Source organism: Myotis daubentonii, chromosome 7 (genome assembly GCF_963259705.1).
Source record: "Myotis daubentonii chromosome 7, mMyoDau2.1, whole genome shotgun sequence".
Classification (NCBI taxonomy): Eukaryota; Metazoa; Chordata; class Mammalia; order Chiroptera; family Vespertilionidae; genus Myotis; species Myotis daubentonii.
This window is the reverse complement of record NC_081846.1, coordinates 78,240,340-78,266,137: the sequence shown is the minus strand read 5'-3', so window position 1 is coordinate 78,266,137 and position 25,798 is coordinate 78,240,340. Positions and strand designations below refer to the sequence as shown.

General features: G+C 52.4%; 2 protein-coding genes across 6 annotated transcripts in view; one reads left to right on the top strand and one right to left on the bottom strand.

Annotated features, from left to right (window-relative positions):
* Positions 1-6,797, top strand: part of MGAT5 (alpha-1,6-mannosylglycoprotein 6-beta-N-acetylglucosaminyltransferase) — a 362,213-nt gene extending 355,416 nt beyond the window's left edge. For all 4 annotated transcript variants that reach the window (XM_059704617.1, XM_059704616.1, XM_059704618.1 and 1 more), the window contains one exon: positions 1,206-6,797. In XM_059704617.1, coding sequence (XP_059560600.1) covers positions 1,206-1,404 — 199 coding nt within the window. In that variant the 3' untranslated portion in view covers positions 1,405-6,797. The remainder of the gene's footprint in view (positions 1-1,205) is intronic.
* A 1,276-nt stretch (positions 6,798-8,073) lies between these two features.
* Positions 8,074-25,798, bottom strand: part of TMEM163 (transmembrane protein 163) — a 237,366-nt gene continuing 219,641 nt past the window's right edge. For both annotated transcript variants that reach the window (XM_059704621.1, XM_059704620.1), the window contains 3 exons: positions 19,238-19,349; positions 11,806-11,947; positions 8,074-8,851 (listed from right to left, as the gene is read on the bottom strand). In XM_059704621.1, coding sequence (XP_059560604.1) covers positions 8,791-8,851; positions 11,806-11,947; positions 19,238-19,349 — 315 coding nt within the window. In that variant the 3' untranslated portion in view covers positions 8,074-8,790. The remainder of the gene's footprint in view (positions 8,852-11,805; positions 11,948-19,237; positions 19,350-25,798) is intronic.

Below are 25,798 nucleotides of genomic sequence, written 5' to 3'. Positions count from 1 at the left end.
CTGGAAATCGCCTAATTAGTGTTGGCTAGGGCGGGGCCAGGGAGGTTGTTAGTTGGCTGGAGGAAGACAGGAGGAGGCTGGAGGAATGGGGCCTGGGGGAGGGGGACAGCAGGAAAACTCGGGGTCCCCAGCTGGACCCTCCCCTGTCCGCAGGAATCGAGACTTCTGTGAATGTCGGAAAATTGAGACAGTTGTCCTGTGTGTCTTCACACTGTGGCAAAATTGAGTTATCAGCTCTTAAAATGTACATACAGTTTTTTGGGACACCCTGTATTTAAATTTTACACGACTTTGCCCCAGTCTTACTCCTTAGAAGTAACCATTGTTACGGTTTTAATGTATAGCCTTCTCGGCTTTTAGACACACACACAGTCTCACATATACACATTACACACACATTCTCTTACACACACACACATGAACCACACACACACCTTCTTATACACACTCATCCTCTCACCCACTCACTTGCACATGCACACCACACACACGTTCTCACCCATGCTCTCAGTCACTCACATGCACGCATATGCACACACTACACACACTTGCAGTTCTTCCACACTTACACTCCCACCCACTACAGGCACACACACATATACCACACACGTTCTTACACACTCATGCTCTCAACCACTCACATGCACATACACATACATCACACACACACACGTTCTTACACACCCATACCCTCACCCACTCACATGTGCGCACGCACAAACACACAGGTGGAGCTGGGTCACGCTGTGCCTCCCGCTCCGCGACCTGCCTCCTGCAGGACAGCTCTGCACTGCCACTTGCATTTGTACCTCATCCCGTTTCGGGGGCTGCCTAGAACTCCCAAAGCACATGCGCCAAGTTGATTTCCCCATTCCCCACGTGGTGTTTGGGTTATTTACTTTCACGCTTACATACAGTCTTCACAAGCAGCTTTGAATGCGTGTCCCCACACACATCCAGGCACACACCTCTCTCTAGCCCCATCCCTGGAATGGAGTCTTGCTGGATCAGAGGGTGGGGACTTGCTGGGTCAGAGGGTGGAGACTTGCTGGGTCAGAAGGTGGAGACTTGCTGGGTCAGAGGGTACTGGTCGCTGTCTATTTAAAGCAGGAGAAGCAACCATGCTCCCCACTTGAGGAGGTGGGCTGAGGAGCCAGTGACGAGGACAGTCCATGCACCTCCAACCTTGTGCTTTTCCTCTCCAGGTACGAGGTGATCTGCCAAAGCTCAGAGCTGGCCAAGGACATCCTGGTGCCCTCCTTTGACCCCAAGAGCAAGCACTGTGTGTTTCAAGGTGACCTCCTGCTGTTCAGCTGTGCAGGCGCCCACCCCAGGCACCGGAGGATCTGCCCCTGCCGGGACTTCATCAAGGGCCAGGTGGCTCTCTGCAAAGACTGTCTCTAGGGGCCACCAGCTGGCCCTGCACACACTGTGCCGGGAAGACAGCGGCTCCAGCCCTCTCCTGGCAGAGCCAGGGGGGCAGGTGTCATTCAGGGACTCTCGCCAGAGCCTGAACTTTTTGGTGGAAGGTTTCGATGTGGTATCACTCCTGCTGTGGTCAGCGCCTCACAGCGGCATTTTCACCAAAACCAAAGGCGGGCAGGCGTCAGGCCGGGAGCCTGGCTGCTCTTCCCCGCACAACTTTATTTTTTGAGGAGCAACTGCAGGGAGAATCCCTCAGTGCACTTGCTCCAGGGCAGAGCGTGAATCTCAAGATTCATTTAAAACAAAACAAAACCAGGGGGTAACTGAGCTGGTTGGCAAGAACTTTGGGAACATTCCTAAATCCATTAACTTATTTATTTGGGAGGGGGAGGGTGCCAGGGGAGGGCAGAGAGGAACTGATCACAGGTCTTGTTGTTTTGATTTCCCACTGTTTACCATCCACCTTCACTGCAATGGTGTTCTGTCCCCTTCAGGTGGGTGCAGGAGGGAGAGGCGGGGTGCCCTGTGGGGACCTAGCTCCTCAAAGCAGGTGGTAGCAGAAAAGAAGAAAATCTTTTGTGTGTGCTTGGTGGCAGCTACAGAACAGGCACCCCCAGATGTGGGGGGACAACCCAGCCAGGGAACGCAGTACATGATTGGGAAATTGACATCTGGTGGTTGGTGGTAAATCCCGAAAGGCAGGACCAGGACGGAAAGAGCTACTGCCCTTGGACTTGGTCATGATGTTTACCCCTTACAAGCGTTGTCTTTGAGCTGGGAGTGGACGAGTGAACTGGCCCCTGTGGCTTGGTGTCACCACTGGAGCTGGGATCCAAACCTTGGGCTTGCATTACATTCCTTTGAATGCCTGGAACCTCCATGGCCCAGGAAATGGGGCTCTGGGCGAACTTGATGTTGACCGGGGGAGCAGGGGCAGGGCAGTGTGAAAATGAGTCGCTGTCCTGGCCGATCACCTGTGGGGGTGGGGTGGCTCTCAGCCCAGGCACCAGTATTCTGAGGGATGAGCCCGTTGGTAGCTTGGCCTGGTCAGACTCACTGGAACCCCCCCTTCCAGGCCCTGCGCTCTGCTTTGCTGGGTTCCCCGCCCCCACCAGGCCGTTCCAGTGCTTTGGGTGTAGGTTTCCTAGGAAGTCCTGGCATCCCCACGGGGTAAGAGTGAGCCCTCTCCTCCCTCTTAGAGTCTCCCTGTTATGAGTAGTTGGAGTCCGCCCAGCCCTTGGTGGTGGCCCTGGCCTCCCAGCACCCTGCATGTCCTCGGGCAGCCGCCCCGCCTCGGCCGGCAAAGAGCTGGCAAGATGAATGGCCAGTGGGCCTTTGAGAAGTGAGACTAAAGGAAGGACTCTGTTTCAGGGGGACAGAGGGAGTGCGGCACCTTTAGGTGTGGGGAGTTAGATTCTGCCTGCTTCTCAGTTCTTCCCTCGGCATAGATAGCACCAAATGCTCAGCTGGCCTTTTTCACTTCGACTCCCAGTGTGTCTGAATCCCAGCTCCAATCCTAGAGAACGGAGGGGGTAGGAGGGCAGCCAGGGCCTCTCCCCCCGTCCTTCAGGTGACCCCTGAACGCATGTGCAAGGGGGAGTGCTGATGGGGAGGCCAGGGCCCAGCAGCAAGGACACAAGAAAGGAAACCTTGTGATAGGATGTGAGTGAGTGTGGGTGTGTGTTCTTTTAAGCTTTGCAAGGGCAGTTACCTGCGGTAGGAGGGGCAACAACTGCCTTCCTTGCTGTTAGGAATTGCTTTTCTCTGAATGATCCTCTTGGCCGCACCCTAAATTGTGGGAATTGGATTGAGCGCCCAGGCCTACAATTCCTGAGCCCGTGCTGCCCTCTCCTGGCCCTTCTGGGAGCTCCCAATGGTGAGGCGGTCAGTGCAGGCATCTGGCCAGCAGGGGGCGCCTGCGGGCCGAGACCTGTTTGCCAAGCTCAGCAACCCATTTTGGGGATAGCTGTTTATTAAACCAGCACAGGGACTGAGAGAGTGTGGAAACTAGGAAGCTACATTCTGTGGAAAGATTCGGTGCCTGCCTTGTGTTCCAGAAGCTTCTAGGAATGAATGCTTGTTGGCTGCCCAAGCTCAGGGACTCCCCACCTTCCCACTCCTGTGTCGGGAGCCTCAGCTCAGGTGCCCAGCAGGGCATCTTCCCCATTAGGTGCCTCAGCTTCTGCCAGCCCAGTGTTGGCTGAGGCGAGGCAGTTCCACGGGGAGAGAGAGGGGTCTGCTGCTCCTGGGGCACAATGACTTACACCCCAGTTGTTGAAGGCTGTATCGATAGAGGCAGTGACGCTGGACAGGTACTGGCCGCCACCCCTCACCCCCCTAACTTGGCCCAAGTCAGGTCAGCAGTGGTCCACACCCAGTAGGGACTTGATTCTTGCCTGCCTTGGGTGGAGGGCACCTCAGAGTGTGGGCAGTTTTTCCTAATAGAGTCCTAAGCCAACCTGTGGCCGGAGACACTTCCACACTGGGCCTACGCCCGGACCCGTCTCCCTGGCTGTGAGCACACCTTTCCTGGCCTGTACGTTTTTGTATGTTTCTTCCTAAGTGAAATCTGGCGTTTTCCCCCCACTGTGATCTTAAATTCCTAAAAAAATAAACTTGAGGGGAAACATTTACCTAATTTATTAAAAGAGAGAAAGCCTTCCTTTGGCATGTAAAGACTTTCAGGAGTAAAAGCGCCTAAGAGGAAGCACTGCTTTTAATGTCAGTGGACACCTCATTTACTCCGCATATGTAGTTGGACTTGCACTTGAACAAAGGGAGAGGTTTTTTGCGTCTTTGCTTACGTTGGGTTTTTGTCACTGTGTATAGTTTGCCTTTTTTGTGTTTGCTGTATGTTTGGGAATGTTGCAAATCTGTTTGATATTTATTGTTTCTCTGAGGTGCCTTTTCACTTTTCTTTGGGGTGGGTTTTGGAATCTGGTGCCGACTCCTCCAGCTTGGAGATAGGACCTGTCCTTGTGTCACTGTGGGCGCTCAGCTGGGCACCGGAAACGCCCTTCCAGTGCCCTAGGCCAGCACGTATATGCACATTCACCCCCCTGAAGCAGTGAGAACCCCGAGAGGTGCTGGCTCCCTCCAGACGAGCCCACACCGTCCCAGGACACTTGGTCACGTCTGGGCTGGGGACTGCTGCCTGCCCCTAGGCCTGGGCTCCCTGCCACCAGGCATGTGGTGAGGTGTGGCAGGGCAGGTGCCAGCCCTGGCTGAGGGGTTGCACTGCAAAGAAGCAGGGCCCGCTGAGCTCCTGAGTAGCACTGGCCCCCAGACACTTGATCTGCTGGACATCACGGAGGGGGAAGAATATGCACACCTTTTGTTTCCTTAGTGAGCACGGGGTTTCGTCTGGGAGGAGGGCCCCGGCATCGCCGGTAGCGCACGGGTGAACGTGAAAGGTCGACTGAAACTGTGCTGTTCACAGGCGGGTGGTGTTTGTGGACCAGACCAAGGCAGGCCACCCACTCTCCATGGTGGCTCACCTGGATTGTGTGTGTCATCAGGGCATGACCATCCCCTCCCCTGCCCCCAAACTCCTTGGTTTTTTAAAAGTCTATTTTGCTAACGACAGGCTCTGCTATACATGTTGCTGTCCGAAGCCTGGACTGTTTTATTTATTTAAAAACACTTTAGTTTCCACGTTGCTTCATTCCTCTTCCACCCATCCCCCTGGGCCCCAAGCGCGTCCGTGTGAAGAGCTGAAGGGCACAGGGACTCGGCTTCCTGAGGAAGGAAGACGGGATGTCCTAAAGCTGAGGGCCAGTCCCTCTCATCCCTGTTGGCTTCAACCACAAGTGGAAAGCCAAGTTTTTATAGCAAACGGCCGAACTAGCTGTAGTCTCAGATGCGGGGGAAAATTACGTAGCTCTCTTAGCACTTAGGGGTTTTGTGAGGATTCAGTGTTTAGCAGTGTCTGGCACATAGTAGGCCCTAGTAAGTGTTAAATGTTATTAGCATTTTACAAAATTTGAGAAGTAAAGAGCTGCACTCACCCCTTACCAGTTGGTTCAAAAGTCGTACCTACAGGACTTTTGTGGGATTTATGGGTGAGCGCGTCCAAGCCCTGCGCCCACCCTGTGGCTGGAACGTTCTGGATCCCTGAATGCACTGACTGACTGGAAAACTTGCCTGGCTTCAGCCCCAGATGAAACAAGGCTGCGGAATTTGCACACGGGAGGTGGCAAGGGTGACCTTTGGCTCCGTGCTGGGCCTCACCCCAGTGGTGTCTCCTGGACCGTTCCAGAGTTTTTCCTTGGGGGGCTTTTTGAGCTAGAAATTAAGGTGAATTTTCCCATTGACTGTACCCCTTAAAGTTAACTGTTCCTCTGAAACGCAGTAAGAGAGGCTTTTCTGTTTTCAAGGGGAAAGGAGCAACCGATTGACCCTGCTATCCCCTGCCGGCCAGGGCGGCTCCTCCACAGTCCAGTCCACAGGGGCCAGACTCCTGGGCGGGCCACCGGCTAGCCCGGGGGACCCCAAGACTATACTACCATCCCGGTGGAGCCAGGGGTGGGGCGGGGAGAGTATCTTCAGAACCACTCCCAGAGCTGCTGGTGGGTCACTGATTTTTTTTTTTTCCCGTCACCTAAATATCAGTTCACTTTTTTATTGGGGTTCTAGCCTCTTGCTCCCCAATTGGAGCTGCGTCTCCTCGCCTGTCTTGGTCCTCCTCTGGACAGATGCACTGTGGAGTGTGGAGGAGTTTGCTGGAGCCCTGTGTCCGAGTTCCTGTTTTCTCTTCACCTGAATCGGCAGCCCTAGACTTCTGCGGGTGTAAGACTGGGATTTACCTTCTCCCAAGCATCATTCCTCTATCCCTGATTTGTGGAGCCTTGAGATGAACTCCCCCAGTCGCCTGCAGCTGGTGAGGCCTGGCAGAGGGACCACGGCCAGCGAGTACTCATAGGACGTCAGGTGTGTCTGGGGGCTTGGGGCACGCAGAGAATGTCAGCCAGGCTGGAGGCCTGAATGCCTGGCTGGGACAGCGGCATGGGAACCTGTGTAGTCTGCCACTTCTGCCCAAGGGGAGATGGAGCAAAGTTGGGAAGCATTTTGCTCACTGGCCTGCCCAGGTGTTAATAGGATAACAGTGGAACAGTTGACGCCAAAGGAGATGGTGATGTCCCTTTTACTGTAGTTGCTGTCACAACTTGATGTCTCTAAGCTAATGACCGTTCACATCTGTGTCTTCAAACAGCGCCTGGTTCACTCTGGGGTTTAGTGCAGGGTTCTGCCAACGAGGTGTCGCTGTCCACACATCCCAACGTACTGTACCTGCATAGAGCACTGCTTTGTTTTCCACTGTTGTAGACAAAACTAGGGAGAACTTTATTTTTCAATAAACTTTTCTTGTGTGACAGGTAGGAGTGATCTTTGGGGGGCTGGGTGGGTGCAGGGTCACCTGCAGGACGCCAGCTGCACCCCAGCGCTGGCGTCCACTGCCCGCGTCTCACCATTTGCAGACACCGCCGGAAAGGCTGAGAGACCGTGACGGTTAAAGGAGTGGAGGACGGTTTCACTGTGGTGTGTTCTTTCCCTGCCTCACATCCACCCATACTCACCTCAGAGAACTGCCTAGACGGGGCCTTTTTTTGAGATAACTACATCAGATGCTTGAACATCATTAAGGATGTGCTAGTGAAATAGTCCTAAAAAGGTGAGGGCCTGTTAGACCTGATGCATTTCCCTCATGAGCACTGGGTTAGGCACCTGCTCTGGAAACAAGATCAAGTGTGTGGGCACACCAGGGGCTGCTGCAGGTGGTGCTGGGGAAGGCATGGCCCAGCCTCAGCACAGCCTCTCACGCTCTGCCCAGAGCAGGGACAGCACACAGTTCTGGATATGGAGTTGCAGGTACGGCATGATTCCTGTACACCAGTCCCAGAAAGGTCCGAGAAGAAGGTGAGCATGCACGTTTAGGGGGGGCTACATCCTGCTTCCCTCGGAGCTTCCATGCTGTATTAAATACACAGGAAACCTCAGGAAAGACACCACTGAACCTCCCATCCCCCGACCTGCTTGAGCAGGCAGCCCTTTACCAGGTCCGTGTTCATGTCCTGCAGAGCCCTCTGCCACCCGCTGTGGAGGAAGCTGGCCGACAGCGCCAGGCTGCACCAAGGTGAGGGGTCCCCAGACCAAACCACCTCCCCTTCATCAGCCTGGAGCAGAGCAGTGGGAGTGGGGCGTGGGAGGGGGAGTTGGGGTCTGGGACAGCCCTCCCTCAGTCCCAGGCAAGGTCAGCTCCAAGGCCTGGGGCACCACCACATCAGTGTGTGGCCATTCCTCCCCGGAGCGATGGGTGGCCTCCCCACAGACGCAACCCACAATCCTCAGGGCCTCCACTCACACTCCACCCAGAACAAGCGGCCCTTCCATTGTCCTTACACAGCAAGCCTGCCTGTGACAGGGACACTCTCAAAGGTCACCTCCCGGGCCACACAAAACAGGGCGCGGTCTCTATTGGCCGGGCAGTCGCTTGGGCAAACAGCAAGTGCTGCAGTACGGATGGGTGTGGGGACCATTCTCCCAGAACTGATACCTAACGTTACCCAAGTTGCCGACAGCTCGTCCTGACAGCTGCCTCTCACAGGCCAGAGTACCACGGCCACCTGACACAACACAGATGCCTGCACATGTGAGTAGATTGTGTAATTATTTATTACAAATAAACCGTGGTTTCACATCTGTCAAAAACGGGTCCTGTTTTTACATGTGTGTGCAGGTTCTGATGTACAAGAAAGGGTCATGTGCTTAGTTCGTCCATGCAAAGCTCACAGGTACATCACTAAATACTTTAAAAATAGAACGATCTCCTTTTGAACCAATCTGTTTAGATTCAGGATTAGTCAAACAGTATGAAACTAATGAAATACAGTGATAGGAATTAGGAAGTGCGACACTGACGGTTCTGGGCATGTGAAGGGTGAGGGACAGAAGGGTACACAGGGTCTTCCCTTCAGTTCTGCCGGAGAGATGAGCTCCGAGGGCCCAAGCTGCTCCATGCCCAGAGGAGGCGGGTGTGGTCAGTGGCTCTGTTACAGAACTTCCTGCCAAGCAGAGACCTTACCCGACCCACAGGAATCTTTTTACGCCAGAAAACAGAAACAGCCAGTTCCCAATGGGCATGGGAAAACCAGTGTCCCCTCCTGTGCACGGCGTCCTGATGGGGTGACGGGGGAGGTGGGCGAGGGGAGCAGTGCAGACCAACCTGCTGGGCACGCCTGTTCCCGTGAACACAAACTCTCCAAATAAGAAAGTGGATGTTCAGCTAAATACTGGCACCGTCCGCCGTGTGGGACCCTCTCGTCATCCTGATGTCTTCATGCAGATGCAGACTGGCGCTCGGGCCCTTCACTCAAACATCTCGTAGTGGCGCGTCTGCCTCACCCTGGGCACCATGTCGATGAGGAGTCTGCAGAGGACACACACAGGTCACCCAGCACACTCCCATAGCCCTGGGGTTTGAGCGCTTGGGGAAGCAGATGGGAGAGGCAATTAAAAAAAAACACTAACTCACATACCATAAAATTCACCTTTTGAAAGTATATGACTTGGAGGTGTTTGGTATTTGCTAACATTGTCCAATCATCACCACCACCTAATTCTAGAACATTTTCCTCACCCCAAAAAGAAACCTACCAGCGTTATTCCCTTTTCCCTCCCCAACTACCCTCAACCACTAATAGATTTTCCCTAATTAAGAGAATATTTAATTTATAAAAGTAGACATGTACACTATTATTTTATAATTTACCTGATTGTTTAAAGTGTAAAGTTGAAAGTTTATTTCTGTTTTGTTTTTTCCTATATTTTGTTTTTAGATTCCAAATATAAGTGAAATCATATGGTATTTGTCTTTGTCTGACTTATCCCACTTAGCATAATGCCCTCTAGGTTCATCCATGTTGTGGCAAATAGCAAGATTTCATTCTTTTTATGGCGGAGTAATATTCCTTTGTATATATGTACCACACCTTCTTTATCCACTCATCTATCCATGGGCACCTTGGTTGCTTCAGTATCTTGGCTATTGTAAATAATGCTGCATATGTCTTTTCTAATTAATGCTTCCAATTTCTTTGGATGAATACCCAGAAGTGGGATTTATGGGTCACATGGTAGTTCTATTTTTAATTTTTTGAGGAACCTCCATACTATTATCCACAGTAGCTGTACCAATTTATAATCCCACCAACAGTGCACAAGGCTTCTCTTTGTCTTCACATCCTTGCTAACACTTGTTTGATTACTGACAATAGCCATTCTGTCCCTTTAACATCTCTTATAACACTTGTTTAGTGGTGATGAACTCCTTTAGCTTTTTCTTGTCTGCTTTGATTATAATGATATAGAGTAACCTTTGTGGTCAGTCCTTGCTTTTCATGACTTTTAATATTTTGTGCCAAGTTTCTGTTGAGAAATCAGCTGACAGTCTTATGGGAGCTCCCTTAAAGGTAATGGAATGATTTTCTCTTGCTGTTTTTAAGATTCTTTCTTTGCCTTTAACCTTAGGCATTTTAATTATGATATGTCTTGGTGAGGGCCTCTTTGGGTTCGTCTTGTTTGGGACTCTCTGTGCTTCTTGGACTTGTCTATTTCCCTTACCAGATTAGGAAGTTTTCAGTCATTATTTCTTTCAAGTAAGTTTTTAATCCCTTGTTCTCCCTCTTCTCCTGCTGGTACCACCAAGATACAAATGTTGTTATTCTTTATATTATCCTTTAAACTATCCTCATTTTAAATATTCTTTCTTATTGCAGTTCCAATCGGGTGTTTCCCATTACCTTGTCTTCCGGATCAATAATTCAGTCCTGTGTTTTAAACTCTGCATCTAGAGTTTCCATTTTGTTTAGTTCTTTTTCTAGAGTTTCCTCCTGTTCTTTTATTTGGGGTGTGTTTCTTTGTCTCCTCATTTTGGTTGCCTGTGTTTGCTTCTATGTGTTAAGTAGATCTGCTATCTCCCGGTCTTGGTAGAATGGCCTTATATAGTGTCTTGTGGGGCCCAGTGGCACAGTCTCCCTGATCACCTGAGCCAGGTGCTACAGGAGTGTCCCTTCTGTGGGTTGTGTATGCCCTCCAGTGTAGTTGAGCCCTGTTGGCACATCAGGTGGGTGGGACTGACCTTCAGGCTACATGACTAAAGCAGACAAGCTAGTGTGTGGAGGCTAATCACATAGTGGGAGTCCTTTTAGTGGGGCTTTGTTGCCAGCTGCTTCCACCCTGCAGATGAGTCATTTGTGGAGCTAGTTGGTGGTGTCCTGATAGAGTCTAAAGCTGGCCCCAGGTGTGTTGGTTCTGGAGCTTCTTAGGAGGGGCTCCAGTGCACGCTTGAGGCCACCTGGTCAGAGCTACAAAGTCTTTGTGGTTTGTTGCCACTTGTGCTGGGCTTGGAGGCACTTGGAAGAGGCTGTGCTGTGAATCAAGGCTGGTTGCCACTAGCTTCAGTCTTGGGACCCTTTGGTGGCACCACAACGTGTGCTGACACAGGCACCACGTGTGCTGGGCTCATGGCCATTTAGTTGAAGTTAGTTCCAAGTCAACACTGGCCAGTTTTGTCAGGCTTGGGGCCCCCTGATGGGAATTACAGTGCAAGTTGAGATATATCCCCTCTTGTGCCAGGCATGCCAAGGCTAGCTGCTGCTTGTTTGGGGTTTGTGGAACTTTGAGGGATTTTAGGTAAGTCCATAGTGTGAGCCACAGCAGGCCACTTGTGTGGAAGATCCATTGGAAGCACTCGGAAATTCGAGTTGAGTGGGGTGGGGTCTCAGAGAAATACCAGGGTGCGGCAAATGGTGTTAGCCAAGGTGATGGAGAGCTGGGATTTGACACCCAACTGTGACTGATGGCTGAGTGCAGTAGGGCTCAGAAAAGCAATCTTGTCTGCCTGCACTTCCATCCCTGGAGAGAACTGCCCTGACCCCTTTCCCTCCAGCCCTTACCCTGGAGCTAGTCTGTTCAGATTTTCCCTGGATGTCCCTGGCACTTTTCAAGCGGCTGACCTTGCACTGAAGCCCGGAGAAATGAGTCCGTGAGTGAGTAAGTCCATGTACAGGCCCATCAAGATGAACGCTTGAGACTCCAGTAGCCCCATCTCACTCAGGTGCCTACTGGTTTTCACAGTGAGGTCATGAGGAGTCCTCAGCCCAGCACTGGTGCCCGTTTGTGACTTAAAGCCTATACCTCTTGTCAAAGTCCTTGCCCCACTTCAGTGCCAGCCACAAGACTCTCTGATTCCGATGTGAGCTTTTCCAGTCAACTGACCCCACGTAGGCTCAGGGGGGTCTCAGGTACAAGGTATGACCATCAGAGGTGGAAAACGGAACACTTTTGGATGCCAGGAAAGCAAATAGGAAAACAGGCACTTACTTGACCCCGTAGGCAAATATGATAAGGCCGATGAGCACACCTGTGCTGCCATCCAGGTACCAGACTGCTGAGTTATGCTTGAATACCTCCGCGCTCAGAAGAATAGAGAAGCCCATCACGCCTCCCACGAGGGAGTTAAACCCTGGGAAAGAAGCAGAGCGAGACTTAGCCACCAAAAAACTCCCAAACACCAGCCAGCTCCACACCCAAGCCGGCGCTGCAGGGAATGTTGCCCAGAAGCACTCTCGCAGGTGACAGCTGCCAGCTGAGACCCCTGGGTGGCCTGTCGAGTCTGTTCAAATGTCACCAGAGACCTTGCTAGACAGAGCCATCACCCCCCACTGTCAGTCTCCATCCCTGCCAGGCACTCATGCCCAGAGCCTGGATGTGGTTACTGTCGGCCTGCCTTCCACACACGAGAATATCCAGACCCCATGAGGTCAGTGCAGTGCCTGGCACACAGGAGACATTCAAGTATTTGGTGACTCAAATCTGTTGAATGTGAATGTCTACTGGGCCCAGTACCCAGTGGAGATCTTTTTAAATTTTTATTGATTAAGGTATTACAAATGTGTCTTTATCCCCCCCTCCCCTTCCAATGGGGATCTTATCAGTCTGATTGTTATCCTACTTCACTGATGAGTGAACTAAAGTTAAGCAGAATGAGGTTAAATAAATTGACCAAGGTAATACAGATTGAGAGGAGCAGGGCTAGCCCACGCCCTTTCCTTCCGGAGTCTAAGTCACCTGAGGATTTTCACTCTCTGGGAGGAAAAATGCAAAGTCAAGAATTAGGTGCATGGTTGCAGAAACGGCAATCCAAACAGAACGGAGCTGACAGATGTTCATCATCTCCTTTCACATATATCACACCTCAGTGGGTCCCCACAACTTAGGTATCACACTTCCATGTTACCTGTGAGTTTCAAAGGCCCCATGGGAAGGGAATTGCTTAGAGGGGCTCCTGAGGTCGTACTGTGGTGTGAGCACAGTCTGCCTCAGTGTAATGGCCTGGAGAAGCTCTGGGTCCATGCTGCCTGGTGAGCCCCTGGCAGCTGGTCTGTGCAGGCTCAGCAACTTCTCCAACTACAGGCCCTGTCTCATTCCTGGGGCAACTCCACCTGTGTTGCTTTTGCCGACTCAAAATTGTTAACTCAGGGCGCACTCACGGGGGGCTGTACAGCTGGGGGAGAGTCTAAATGAAGAGCTAGGGGAGAGGAAGATGTGGGTGTAGAGAAGCCTTGAGCAAAGCCTGGGTAAGACGCCTTCTCAGGTCCAAGGTGGAGACTTCGACAATGGGAACAAGATGAACCTGGCTGAGCCCTGCAATGACATCGCATTGGCGTTGCAACCCTCTTCTCTTCCCTCAAATCTGTCATCTTCTCACTTCAATGCTCAGCTGGTGACTCGGCCCTGCACTTCTCAGAGCACAAATGTCCGGACAGCAATACCTCATCTTCCCAACACCAAGTCACACCCACCATGACAGCTGCCCCACATCCAGTTACATGCTCACCAAGGGACTTTGTTCTTGAAATTCTTCTCCCTCCTCTGAAACATTCCTACTGGGATAAATCTTAGCTTCCCATCACCCACCTCAAACTCCTCCCTGACCCCACGCCACCTGCACCACAAGCCCCTTTACAAAACTTGCAGAGTTATCTGCCCAACAGCACCTCCTATTCTCTCTTCATCCCCTGCCCCTCAGATGCTCTCCTCCCTGACGCCCTCCCTGAGCTCAGTGACAACTGAGCTGCCATGTGCGTGGTGAACTGGTTGGCCTCATCCTCCGGAACACTTTCCTCCGGCCCCCATGACTCTGCTGGCTTTCCTCTTTCCCCTCCAGCGCTTCCTTCTCAGTCTCCTTCGCCAGGTCCTCTTCCCCGTCTGAGCACCCTGCCAGTGCCCGGGGCTCCTAAGTCTAAATTTCCCCCGAGGTTGTCACCTCCAATCTCACACGTCCATGTCTCCCAACTTTCTCTCTTTGGCCTGACCCGTCCCCTCAGCTGCAGACTCATATAAGCATTTCAAACTGAACATGTTCAAAGCAAAAACCTCAATTTCCGCTCAAAACACCTCATCTTCCCTGTATATGATGCCACCGTTCACCTAGTTGCCAAGACCAAACATCTAGGAGCCCACCCTTGACTTCTGTCACTCCCCAAATCTAATCACCCCCCAAATCTAATCCATCAAGTAATCCTTGCCAACTGTTACCCCTAAACTCATTCTCCATCTCTCTCCCTCTCAGCAGCTCCACCGCCCAAACCTTGCCCAAGCCCCCCTCAGCCCTCGCCGGCACCCCTGCCTCCTCACCTTCCCTGCTTCCCCTCCTGCCCACATCTCCCTTAACCCACAATCCATTCCCCTCACAGCAGCCAGAGTGAACACAGGAAGTGGACAGCCTCTGGTTGTCCCTTGAATCATCCTGTTCTTTAAAAAAAAAGAAAAAGTCTCTGTGGCCCATATCTTCTCTCCACAGGCCACCAGAGGCATCAGCGGAGCCCGTGCTCTGTCACAGGTGACCGGGCTGCAGCCAACCTCCGCAGAGGGGAGTGGAGGTTTTGCTTTGGGTTGGCTAGAGAGAAGGAAGACAAGGAGGAGATGGCCGCTGCCCGGCAGACTGGAACCTTCAGCCCCTCTCATCTATGGGCCATGGGCACAGCTTGGCCTGTGGCGTCCTCGGAGAAGCCCAGTGGAGCTCAGAAAGCAGAGAGAGCGTGAGGTTCCCCCAGACGGCCACTAGATGTCCACTCAGCTCCACCAAGGCACGGCTCTGCCAGCCAAGCACAGCCCAGACCCCTGTTTCTGACACAGGGCCCCACCCCATTCGTGCTCCCACCCCCGGGTGCTGCCCACAGTTCACAGCTGATGGATTCACTGTTCACCTGGCTCACCGCCACCTTCCAGGAGGAGCCCTGCCTCCTCAGCTCTGCTCACCTGGGCTATGACAGTCTGGCTCAGTTCAACCTCACCTCACACAGGGCTGCAGGGCACGCTGGGGCGGGCGCACGGACCGGGAGGGTGGAGTGTCTGCCTGCAGCAGCCTCAGGAACCCCAGCTGCCGTCACTCCACACAAGGAACCTGAGCTCGCAGCCCCACCCCCAAACCGCCCACCTTCCCACTGCTGGTCACTCTCTCTGGGCACTGTCCCCGCCCACCAGGCCCATCGCTTTTCTGCTTCCTCAGTTAGAACCCGGGCTGTTGTCAAGAATAAAGGCTGCTATTCCTTTAAGAAGCTAAGTAGGGGCTCCACCAGTCCGGCCTTAATGACAGGTAAGAATCCGTATAATAATAGTTGGCGTTGGTGGTATAGTGGTGAGCATAGCTGCCTTCCAAGAATCCGTATAATGAAGTACATCAGCGTCATGCAGGAACTCTGATGACGAGGTTTCATGTGCTGAACGCCATGGCAGACGCCTGGCATTCAGAGATGAGAAGGAGCGAGGGGAGTCAGGCCAGGGCCCTCACCTCGGGTTTCCAGCGGCAGCACTGGAGCCGGCTCCTGCCCCACCTCAGAACCCCTCCTCCTCCCGCCAGACTTTCCCATTAACTTACTGTCCAGTCCTTTTACCTTCGACAACACAAAGCCGCCTCCCGCGTCGTGCTGACTGCAGCAGTCGCATGTTGCCTAAACAACTAAAGGAACACAGTCTAACTGACAAGATTCGTTGCGCTGCACAGCGCAGGGTGGGAAGTCTGCAGGTACCACACTCTGGTGTTCGCTTTCTCTGAAGACCTGCTGTGGTGAGGACACAGCCCAGCATACAGGTCTGGTGCAGCCAGCCGGACCCAGCTCACATACAGCTCCGGAGTGGGAACCAGCCACTCACCAGGCGACAGGCGAGGCCCGCCCTCCCGCCTGCACCGAAGCACTTTGTGGGGAGAGAAGGAAGGCCACACCACAGAGGACATTCCCAGGGCAGCGGGCACAGGTGGAGGCCTCCAGAGCCAGCCCCTCAGAAACCCCAACATTAATGAGAGGCACGGCTCCCAGACCCCACCCTCTCCCACCTCCCAAAGAGGAGATGATTACAGATGGTTCCCTAGCTCTGCTCCTCAACAAATGAGTGAAATACAATTAGCAGGAGGCTGCAATTACCGCTGCATATTTTGCTGACACTCCCACAGAGCAAGGAACTGCAGCGCACACCACCCACCGCCCCAGCCCCTCGTGGGTAACAGGCTTTGCCCTTCGCCAGAGTTCTCTCTGTATCTGTCTGTCTTTCTCTCACTCTGTCATCAACCCCCATGGCCCATTCATCCCCAAGCCCTGTCCATCTGACATGCGTTGTCAACACTTCCTCAAACCCCCTACATCCTCAGCCCCCTGTCCTCGCCGCTGCCCAAGTCCCCAGGCCACCACCCTCAGCTCCCCAGACCTCTCCTGCTTGGCACTCACTGCCCCACTCTGTTCCCCATCTGACGGCCAGAGGACTGTTTAGAAAACATTAAGCATGTCTCCTCATCTGTTTAAATATTTAGCAAAACACACAGGATCCTACACTTGACCTACAGTCCGGCAGGACCCGCCCTTCCCCATTGTCCCAGCCCTCACCCTGTGCCCCGTCCTCACGCAGCCCCCCACGTGTCCCAGGCCCCGCTCTTCCCTGCCTTCCAGTTTAGGGAACAATTTTCACTTAAACGTCTACTTTGTAATGACACCTCTGTTCAAGAATATGATGGAAATACTGCTTATGTCTGAAAATTCTGGTCAGAAGTTATTTCGTTAGAAAAATCATACTTGTCATTGGGGTCTTCTCTGTGCGCCCTATGAAATGTGGTGAGTTCAAAGGGGAGTGAAGCCTAAACAGACACTGTCTGGGATTATTGTCACACGTGATGCAGAACACCCGTCCGAGACGGTCAAGCCTACAGTCATGGGTGAGAGGGTCTGACTGCTGGGTCCACCCTCAGGCTCCTGGAGAGCACTTGTGTGTCTGGACAGAGAAGATGCTGAGACCCTGCAAGCCACAGGGGCTTCATGATGTTAGGGCCCAAGGCGACTGGGAGAGGAGCTATTCCTTAGTGCTCACCCCTGGCCTGCCCTCCCCATCCCGGCACCCACGTTCCAAGCAAAAACACATGAGAAGGAGGCATACAACACACGCTGGAGAAACCAAAGTGCAGCCAGGCCTCTACTCTAAAGGGCCCGGACGGAGTGTCTCCCGCAGCAACGGGAAGGAACCTTGAAGGTGGCCAGACCCCCACACCGAACGCCCATTCACAGCACGCAGCCCTGAGCTCTCAGCCCAAGCCCCCTGCGCTGGTCAGTCCCGGGGAGAGGACTCCATGGCCAACGGAGGCATGTTCCTGCCCTGAATCTGAAACTCCAGACCACACAATCACAGGGATGAATACTTCTCCCCCAAGCTGGGCTGCCCGGAGAGGAAAGAGCACCTTTCCTAGGGCCAGCCGGATGCAAGCTGCCCACAGGCCCAGCTGTGGGGTGGGCGGCAGAGCCTCCTCAGAGGTCTTCTCAGAAGGCTGCATCCTCCTCTGGGACTGCGCCGCAGCTCTGCACACCAGAGGGGCTTGATTTAACTAAGTGCAGCCCCCCTTTGGGGACCAGGCAGGACCCTTCCTAGCAACAGGACAGACCCCGAGAGAGGAAACTCTAGTTCTGCATCAGGAGCAGTTTCCCAGCTAACGTGGCGCCAGCACAGCACCAGGCTCAAAAGAACTCTGCAGAGCCCGCCGGTCGGTGCCCCTGCGGTATCCGCTCTAACAGCACAAACCCAGGACCTGCTGCCAGCTGAGCCCCGGCTTCCCTGGGCCTGCCCTTCGGGGGGCACCCTCAGGGCCCATGGGGAGCTCCAGGAGCCGGGCTGGCCGCCTGGCCCACACAGAGGGGCCTGCACTCTGCCTGAGAGCAGAGCAGGGACGCAGAGGCCTCGCTCCCCGGCGCCGGTCATTTCACTATTTTAAACAGCTCTTACTACTTAAAAAGTTTGGGTTTGCTATGGGCATGTGGCCTCCATAGCACAGGGCGGAAGGTGGCATCTTGCAAGGGCAGATGCAGACAGCAGGCCCTGCTGGTCAAAATGTCAGGGGGGACCCTGCCAGGTCCACCTTCCCTGGTGTGGAGTGTGTCCTGGCCCCCAGGCTGGTGTGAAGGCAGCACAAACCTGTGCTCATCACATGGACAGGACCCACCTCAGGCCCGGGAATGTGCATCTAACCAACACCATAGGCAATTCTGATGCTGCCAGTGGCTATGGTTACCTGACTGGCATCCAGGGTCCCCTGGCCTTGCAGTCAGCACATCAGATCATGTAAGCCCCAATTTCCCCGGGTCTGTTCGAAGGAACCACACACACACACACACACACACACACACGCACACACACACACACACACAGATGCTCCCAGGGCAGCTGTCATTGCAAAGCTGGAAATACCACTTTGACTTCCTACCCACCAGCCCTCCTGTGCAAAGGCCTACCTCCATACACAGTAGGGCATCAGCATGGGACAAGGAGTCGAAGTCCACACAGTGTAACAGGCTTTGTCATTTGGGGGAGAAAGGCCCTCTGCACTGCCATTCACCCCCTGCACAGCACCAACAGCCACCCACGCACACCCGCCTGCTCTGTATTCCACGGAGGAGAGCACCTCGGAGTTGGGGTAGGTGTGTGTGTGAGTGGTTCTTTTCTTAAAAAAAGAAATTCAGTGATTTCTTCTCTATTTTGTGCAGACACACACACCAACCCCACAAGCTTTTACCCTTTGACCTCTCACCTCAGGGTATAGAGGCTTCTGTATTCATGACCCCCTGGCAACTACACATGCTCAAGAATGGAGAAAAAGAACATGGCCAGGTGGTTAGTTTGTAAAGTTTCTTGTTTATACACCAGCACTAGTTCACAAACTGAAATGCATTTTTCCTGGTTTCACGCACCCTTCTCTGTCATCCCAAAGGCCATGCAGGAAGTGCCCCCTGGCCCCTAGGGGCACAGGGACCCTCCACCTGGTCTGGGTTCTCAGTGGATCACTTCCCCAGCAAAGCCCTGGTTCCTGCACCTTGAACTCCCAGCTAGGTGAGCATCTCATGGCTGGAGGGGGAATGAGCATGAGAATCCACAAAGAAAACCTGTCTAGATTGCAGAAGAGACCTTCATGTCTAGTTTGGAGCAATGTACATAAAGCCTGAGACTCTGGGAAGCCCTTTGTGCTTCGTGATAAGATGCTAGGGAGCCCCCACCCACCCTGTTGGGAGGGTCAGGGTGGAGGTGATTCCTGAAGAATTTACTACAGTCCCAGGGCACAGCCATCTGCCCCAATAGGGAGCCCTAAGAATCATAAAACTGCCTGAGGAGGCGAGGCTAGTGAGACTTGATTCCCAACTGGTGACCTTTTCTGCAAGACAAGCAACTAAAGGCGACCCGCCCTGCGCCCCGGCCTGGGAGGTCAGGCGCTGGCCCCACTCACCGTCGGTTATGAGCGCTCTGCTGGTCAGCACCTTCCCCAGCATGAACTTCAGCACGGCCAGCGTGCTGCAGAGGATCCCACTCAAAATGGAGACGCTGAACAGGAAGTCATCCTAGAAGAGAAAGGTCCAGATTTCAGCAGTTCACCCGCTAGAGCAAACCATCTGCAAACCAGTTGCCTTAGCAGCGGTTCTCAAGCTTCTGGCCTGTTAAATACAGTTCCTCATGTTGTGACCCAACCATAACATTATTTTCGTTGCTACTTCATAACTGTAATGTTGCTACTGTTATGAATCGTAATGTAAATATCTGATATGCAGGATGGTCTTAGGCGACCCCTGTGAAAGGGTCATTCGGCCACCAAAGGGGTCGCGACCCACAGGTTGAGAACCACAGGGATGAGCTTGGTTCCCAGGACAAATAGTCAGTTGTGTGTGCTGCCACCAGGAGGCGGCTACGTTGCTTGTTTTCATACCTTCATTACCTGTGTCCCTGGGAGCTGGAAAAGGTGATTAAAACCAGATGCCCCGGACTTATATTTCCTTAGAACTATCAGGTGCTTCTTTTCCTATAGGAGATTCCCCTTTGCACTATTCTGCCGAAATGAGTGGCAATCACTGATTTGTAACAGAGCTGGTTAGAATATTAAAAACAGTGCCTTCTGTGTAGAGTTTTTCATAGAGAATTTAAAAAGCAGTGGCTAAGAATTTTGGAGCATGAAAGTACACGAGTGGCCTAAGAACACTTCAGCACAGAACCAATGACATTAGCCACAGGGCCAAGTATCAGTGCAGCAACTTATAACCATGTTCCTCCCTTAAATTCACAGGAGACGATTAGAAGTTCAACTACAGCCTTCAAGGTGTGAAAAGGGGGCATCTAAAAATACAGTCTGCTACTGACGCAATCTTAGCACTTCCTATAAGCTGTTACCTTACCTTCGCAAGCAAGCGAGTGAGTCACATGCAAAAGAAAGCACCCCGTCTCATGACCTCAGGCCTGAGGCTCTGGCTTCAGGCTCCGTGCTCCCTCCCAAGAGACACAGCCTCCAGATTCTCCGATATTAAAATGCAACTGCCAGCAGAAATCTAATAGAGCATCACATATATGCAAGGAAATTGGATTTCTTAAGCATTTTATTATTCAAATTCACTAACCTGGTGACAGAAAGTTGGGAAGAGGGATGACAGCCTGCTTCCCTGAGTTCAAAACTGAACAAAGTCATTAGAAAAAATCACCTCACTGGAAACAGGATATCTGCATGGTGCCAAAGCATCCCCCGATCCTGGCCAATGGTGGTTGGTGGGGTTTTAAAAAATATGTTTTTATTGACGAGGGGGGGTGGGGGGAAGAGAGAAATGAGAGAGAAATATGGATCAGCTGCCTCTTGCACACATCCCGACAGGGGATCAAGCCCAAAACCTGGGTATGTGCCCCAACTGGGAATCGAACCAGTGACCCTTCGGTGCACAGGACAATGTTCAACTAAGTGAGCCACACTGGCCAGGGCAGGGGTGGTTGGCTTTAACATACCTCCACAGTCGTTTGCAACTCCTTCCTCTGGGAGGCACAAGTTAACTTCCCCCTCCCCTGAGTGTGGGCTGGACTCGTGAATTGTATCTAACCAATAGGGCATGGAAAGGGAAAGACAGTAACTTTACAGTGGAGACCCCAGCAAATGATCAAAAGTAAAATGACCATTCATAAATTATGCTGACACCACGTGTCTTCTGATATGATGTGGAGAGAACATCTCTTTGTGTTCTACCTAAAAAGTCCAGAACCTCAGCTTAATTGTGAAAAAACATTAAACAAACCCATGTCCAGGGACAGTCTACAAAATATCTGAGTACAGTACTACTTCTGACACATGTCCAGGACATGAAAGACAAGGAAGCACCGAGGAACTGTCACAGATTGGAGGCCAAGGTGACATGAGGACCAAGGCCACCTGGTGTCCTGGGCTGGATCCTGGGAAGGAAAAGCTCATTAAGTGGAAAAGCAGGGGCACCAGACAGTCCGGGGTCTTGTTCACAGTGTGGCAGTCTCCTGGTTGGGTAAAGGTACCCTGGCTGTCTATGTGAGAGGTTAAACCTTAGGGGAGGCTGGATGGAGGGTGTACGGGAACTCTGTAATGTCTAGTAACTTTTATAAATCTAAAATTATTTCAAATTGTAAAGTTTTTTAAATAGTCGCCTTTCTGAAGTTGCGCCTCCTCAAATTATCAGTAAGGACTGTGCCAAGCCTGGCCTCCTGGCAAGTCCCACGTCCCTGTTGTGCACGAGGTGACAGAGCGGGCCATGTGGGAGGACCCCAAATCAAACTCCCTTTGTGCAGGCACTGGGCAGACTCGGGGAGATCACGGCGCAGCCACAGGAAGCAGTGTGGGCATTGTGAGGGAGTCTCAAATCCGCAGGCCCAGGTGGCCATGTGCTTCAGGAAGCGTAAGTTGGGAGACCGAGGCATTCAACTAAGCACTCTGAGGCCCAAATTCGTAGGCTGAGTCCTGACTCTGCTCACCATTCACTCACTCAGTTTGCAAAGCCCTCATCCCTCAATGTGCAGAGGTGGGTACAGTCTATGTTCACCCCATCTGGACCCAGGGCACTGGGTTGATCCCCGCCCCAAAGCAGCTCAGAGAGGCCCCATGGCCCCGGCCGTCCTCTCCTGGGTCTGCTAACGCAGGAAGCTGTGCTGTCTGCAGGTCGGTGACCAAGGGCAGTGGTGAGCCAGAGGGCCCCTGTTCAAGTCTACAACCCATCACTCGCTGCGGAAACAAACCCAAGCTCTCAAGTCCCAATTCTCTTTCCTGTAAATGGCAGTGTGATACCCACAGCCCTGGCAAGAGCTGATGTGCAACAGGTAGCAACTGTCATCAACGGCCCAACACATGAGCCAGGCACTAACTTCTTCCACCAAACAGCCTCTAGGTGCTGACGGTCAGCCCCGGACTAAGTAGGTGACATTCCTACAGGAGGAACACAGGGGACTCGCTAGGGAGGACAAAGCAGGCCCGGGGAACGTACAGAAAGGGCAGAGGCTGCGGCTGGGACCGGAGTGGCTGATCAAGAGAGAAGGCGTGTGGGACCCATCCTTCCCCAGAAGCTTCATCTTCAAGAAGCTCTCATGGCCCAGAGCTCTGAGGTCGGTTCTTGGAGGAACAGGGGGCAGGTTACTGGCATCACAGAGCAGAAGCACCTGGCACAACTAAAGGCGCTGGAGCCCGAGCCCCCTGAACATCTGTGTGACTGGGCATACCCTGAGCCTCCCCTACCCCCTGCATTATCAGATGGAGCAAAGAGCAGACCTCCCACCCCTGGTGGCTGTGCACTGTGTCCCCAGCCATCAGCAGGAACTACGTTTCCCAGAATTCCCATCCTCCGCGGCTCTGAGTCCCACTTGGCCCCAGAGACATTTGTGTGGAAGGCAGAAGTGAAGAGTGGGCCCCTAGTCCCTGGGGGCAGGTGCAGGGCGCCAGGTGCTGCTACAGCCACGCATGTGCTGCTGACCCACTGGCTCGGCTTAGACTCGAGGGAGGGTGGTGGCCAGCCCAGGACGCCCTGCCCCTGCTGGGCCCCTCCAGCGTCTCTGTGCCCTGAGCCACCCCTGGCGTCAAAGTGGAGACCATGCGGTCAGATGGGGCTCTAGTCCATCTTCAGGGAACCAGGTTGCCATTGCTTTGCTCCCCTCATTCCCACGTTTCCTTGCTTCCAGGCAGCCCTGCCGCCTTCAGGCCCAGATTCCGGGGCGGCAGCCAGCAGGGGCCCTTCTTCAGCCCCCCAACCCCAGTAAGGTCCCACCTCTGCAGCCACATCCGGTGTGGTTCCCCAGAGAGGTGCCTCTTCTCTGCCTGAGCCTGACACACCACTGCATAAGGACATTGCAAAGTGCTAAGCAGGGCCTAATGCAGAGGAAATGCTGTGTATAAGCCAACATGCGAACCCAGGGGTGCCCCGTCTGTGGATTATTTCTGTTACCCACACTCTGTGCCCAGGGTCACCTTCCCGAAGTCTGAGAGAACAGGCTGTGCCATCTCAAGGCCTCATCCAGGCTTGTTGGCTCACTATTGCCGCCCTGATCTGCCTCTGAAACACATGAGCCCGGAGCAGCCGTGGGCAAACTACAGCCCGCGGGCCGGATGCGGCCCGTTTGAAATGAATAAAACTAAAAAAAAAAAAAAAAAAAAGACCGTACCCTTTTATGTAATGATGTTTACTTTGAATTTATATTAGTTCACACAAACACTCCATCCATGCTTTTGTTCCGGCCCTCCGGTCCAGTTTAAGAACCCATTGTGGCCCTCGAGTCAAAAAGTTTGCCCACCCCTGGCCCGGAGGGACCCCAGAGGACCTGGGCTGGCCCAGAGCTGCTGAAGTCCTCCCTCAGAACCAGCGTTCAAGTCCTCAAGTCATCTGAGCCCGCCCCACCAGAGCCCACCTGGCTCTCCTCTCTCCACATCGCCACCCATCGACTGTCAGCACGAGCAGAGTGTCACAGAGATGCAGGCATCAGCCTGCTCAAGACAGCTGCCATGGACTGTAGTGTCCCCCAAAATGCCGATGCTGAGGCTCTAGCCCTCCAATGAGACGAAGCCTTTGGGAGGTATCAGGGTTAGATGGAGGCATGAGGGTGAGGCCCTCGTGATGGGATTAGCGGCCTCCTGAGAAGAGGAAGTGACCTCTCTCTCAGCCATTCCCACTCCCATTGAGGAAAGGCCAGGCAAGGCCACAGTGAGAGGTGGCCACCTCACTGAGACGTGAGAAACACATTCCTGCTGTTTAAGCCACCCAGCCTCTGGCATTTGGTGTGGCAGCTCAAGCTGACAGAGTCCCTGAATATGATAAAGAGGATCCTCTCTGAGAGTCAGGGAACCAGAGCACACGTGGCTAAGGATGAGAAACTGCAACCCGAGGGTGGGGAGCCACCATTGGCCTCTTTCAGGTGCGGCCACACCTGCTTCACTTCCTCTCACAGCCCCGTTAATCCAGCCTTGGACGGTAGAGACGCAGGTGCCCTGGGTCACTCAGCTGGTGTCAGGCCCTGGATGTGTGCCCAGCTGTAAACCTACCAGGACACCTCATCCGTGGCCTTGTAAACATCTCTCATGTCACTCGGACTCTGTGAAAACAGAGAGACAGCCACTGCCTTGTTAGGTTTCCTTTCCACTGTTACCAGCACTGGCCCTGTGATTGCTCAGATTTGAATCTTACTGAATTGATAGAAGATCAGGGCAAAATGGTGCAAGAAAACGGGCCAGGGACTCCAAAGCTAAGGGTAAATGTGCATTGAAGGTAAATGCTCCGTAGATGGTGTTTATGCCGTGAGCTTCTCCATGACCTTACGGAAGTGAAGGCCTTTTGTAACCATCTCAAAGCCATCTCATGATATATTTGAGATGAAAATGAAACGTATTCAGGAGACAGGTTACGTACATTCCAAATAGAAAAATATATCACCAAGGGTTAATCTCCCTAATAGCTAAAGAGCTCCTAGAAATCTGTAGGAAAAAGACCAAAAAAAAGAGACCAAAAATAGAAAATGGGCAAAGGTCAATCAGAAAATTAAAATGAGTTTTAAATCTATCAAAGATGTTGGAACTTCTTAATAAAAGAAACAAAGACCAAAACTATACCAAGATGTCATTTTTCACCTAACGAACCACGAGTATTATTAAAAAGGCTTGCTCTTGAGGCCTGAGTGGGTAGCTCAGTTGGTCAGAGCGTCATCCCAACATGCCAAGGTTGTGGGTTTGATTCACAGTCAGGGCACATGTAAGAATTAAACAATGAATGCATCAATAAGTGGAATAATAAGTCGATGTTTCTCTCTCAAATCAATAAAAAAAAAAAAGAGAAATAAAAATGCTTAATCTTTTAAAAAAGTCCTGGCTGGTGTGGCTCAGGTGATTGGGTGTCATCTCATGCACAGAAGGTTGCTGGTTCAGTTCCCAGTAGGGGCATGTGCCCAGGCTGTGGGCTCAGTCCCTGGTGGGGAGGTGCACAGGAGGCAGCTGATCGATGTTTCACTCTCACATGGATGTTTTTCTCTCTATCTATCCCACTCACTTCCTCTTTTTCTAAAAATCAATACAAATATTGAAGAAAAGAAACAAAAACCTTTTCTCCTGGAAAGATACTATCAAGAAAATAAAGGGCAACCACAGACTGGGAAAAAACATTTGCAAACACATTTGTTAAAAGTCTCATACCCAGCCCTGGCTGGTTTTGCTCAGTGGATAGAGCATTGGCCTACAGACTGAAGGGTCCCAGGTTCGATTCTGGTCAAGGGCACATGCCAGGGTTTTCAGGCTAGATTCCCAGTAGGGGGCATGCAGGAGGCAGCCAATCAATGATTCTCTGTTTCTATCTCTCTCTCTCCCTCTCCCTTCCTCTTTGAAATCAATAAAAATATACATATTTTTAAAAGTCTTATACCCAGATGATATTAAGAATTTCTGTAACTGATATCAAGTTGTATTACAAAGCCACTGTTCTCAAAACTGCCTGGTACTGGCACAAGAATAGGCATATAGATCAATGGAATAGAATAGAGAGCCCAGAAA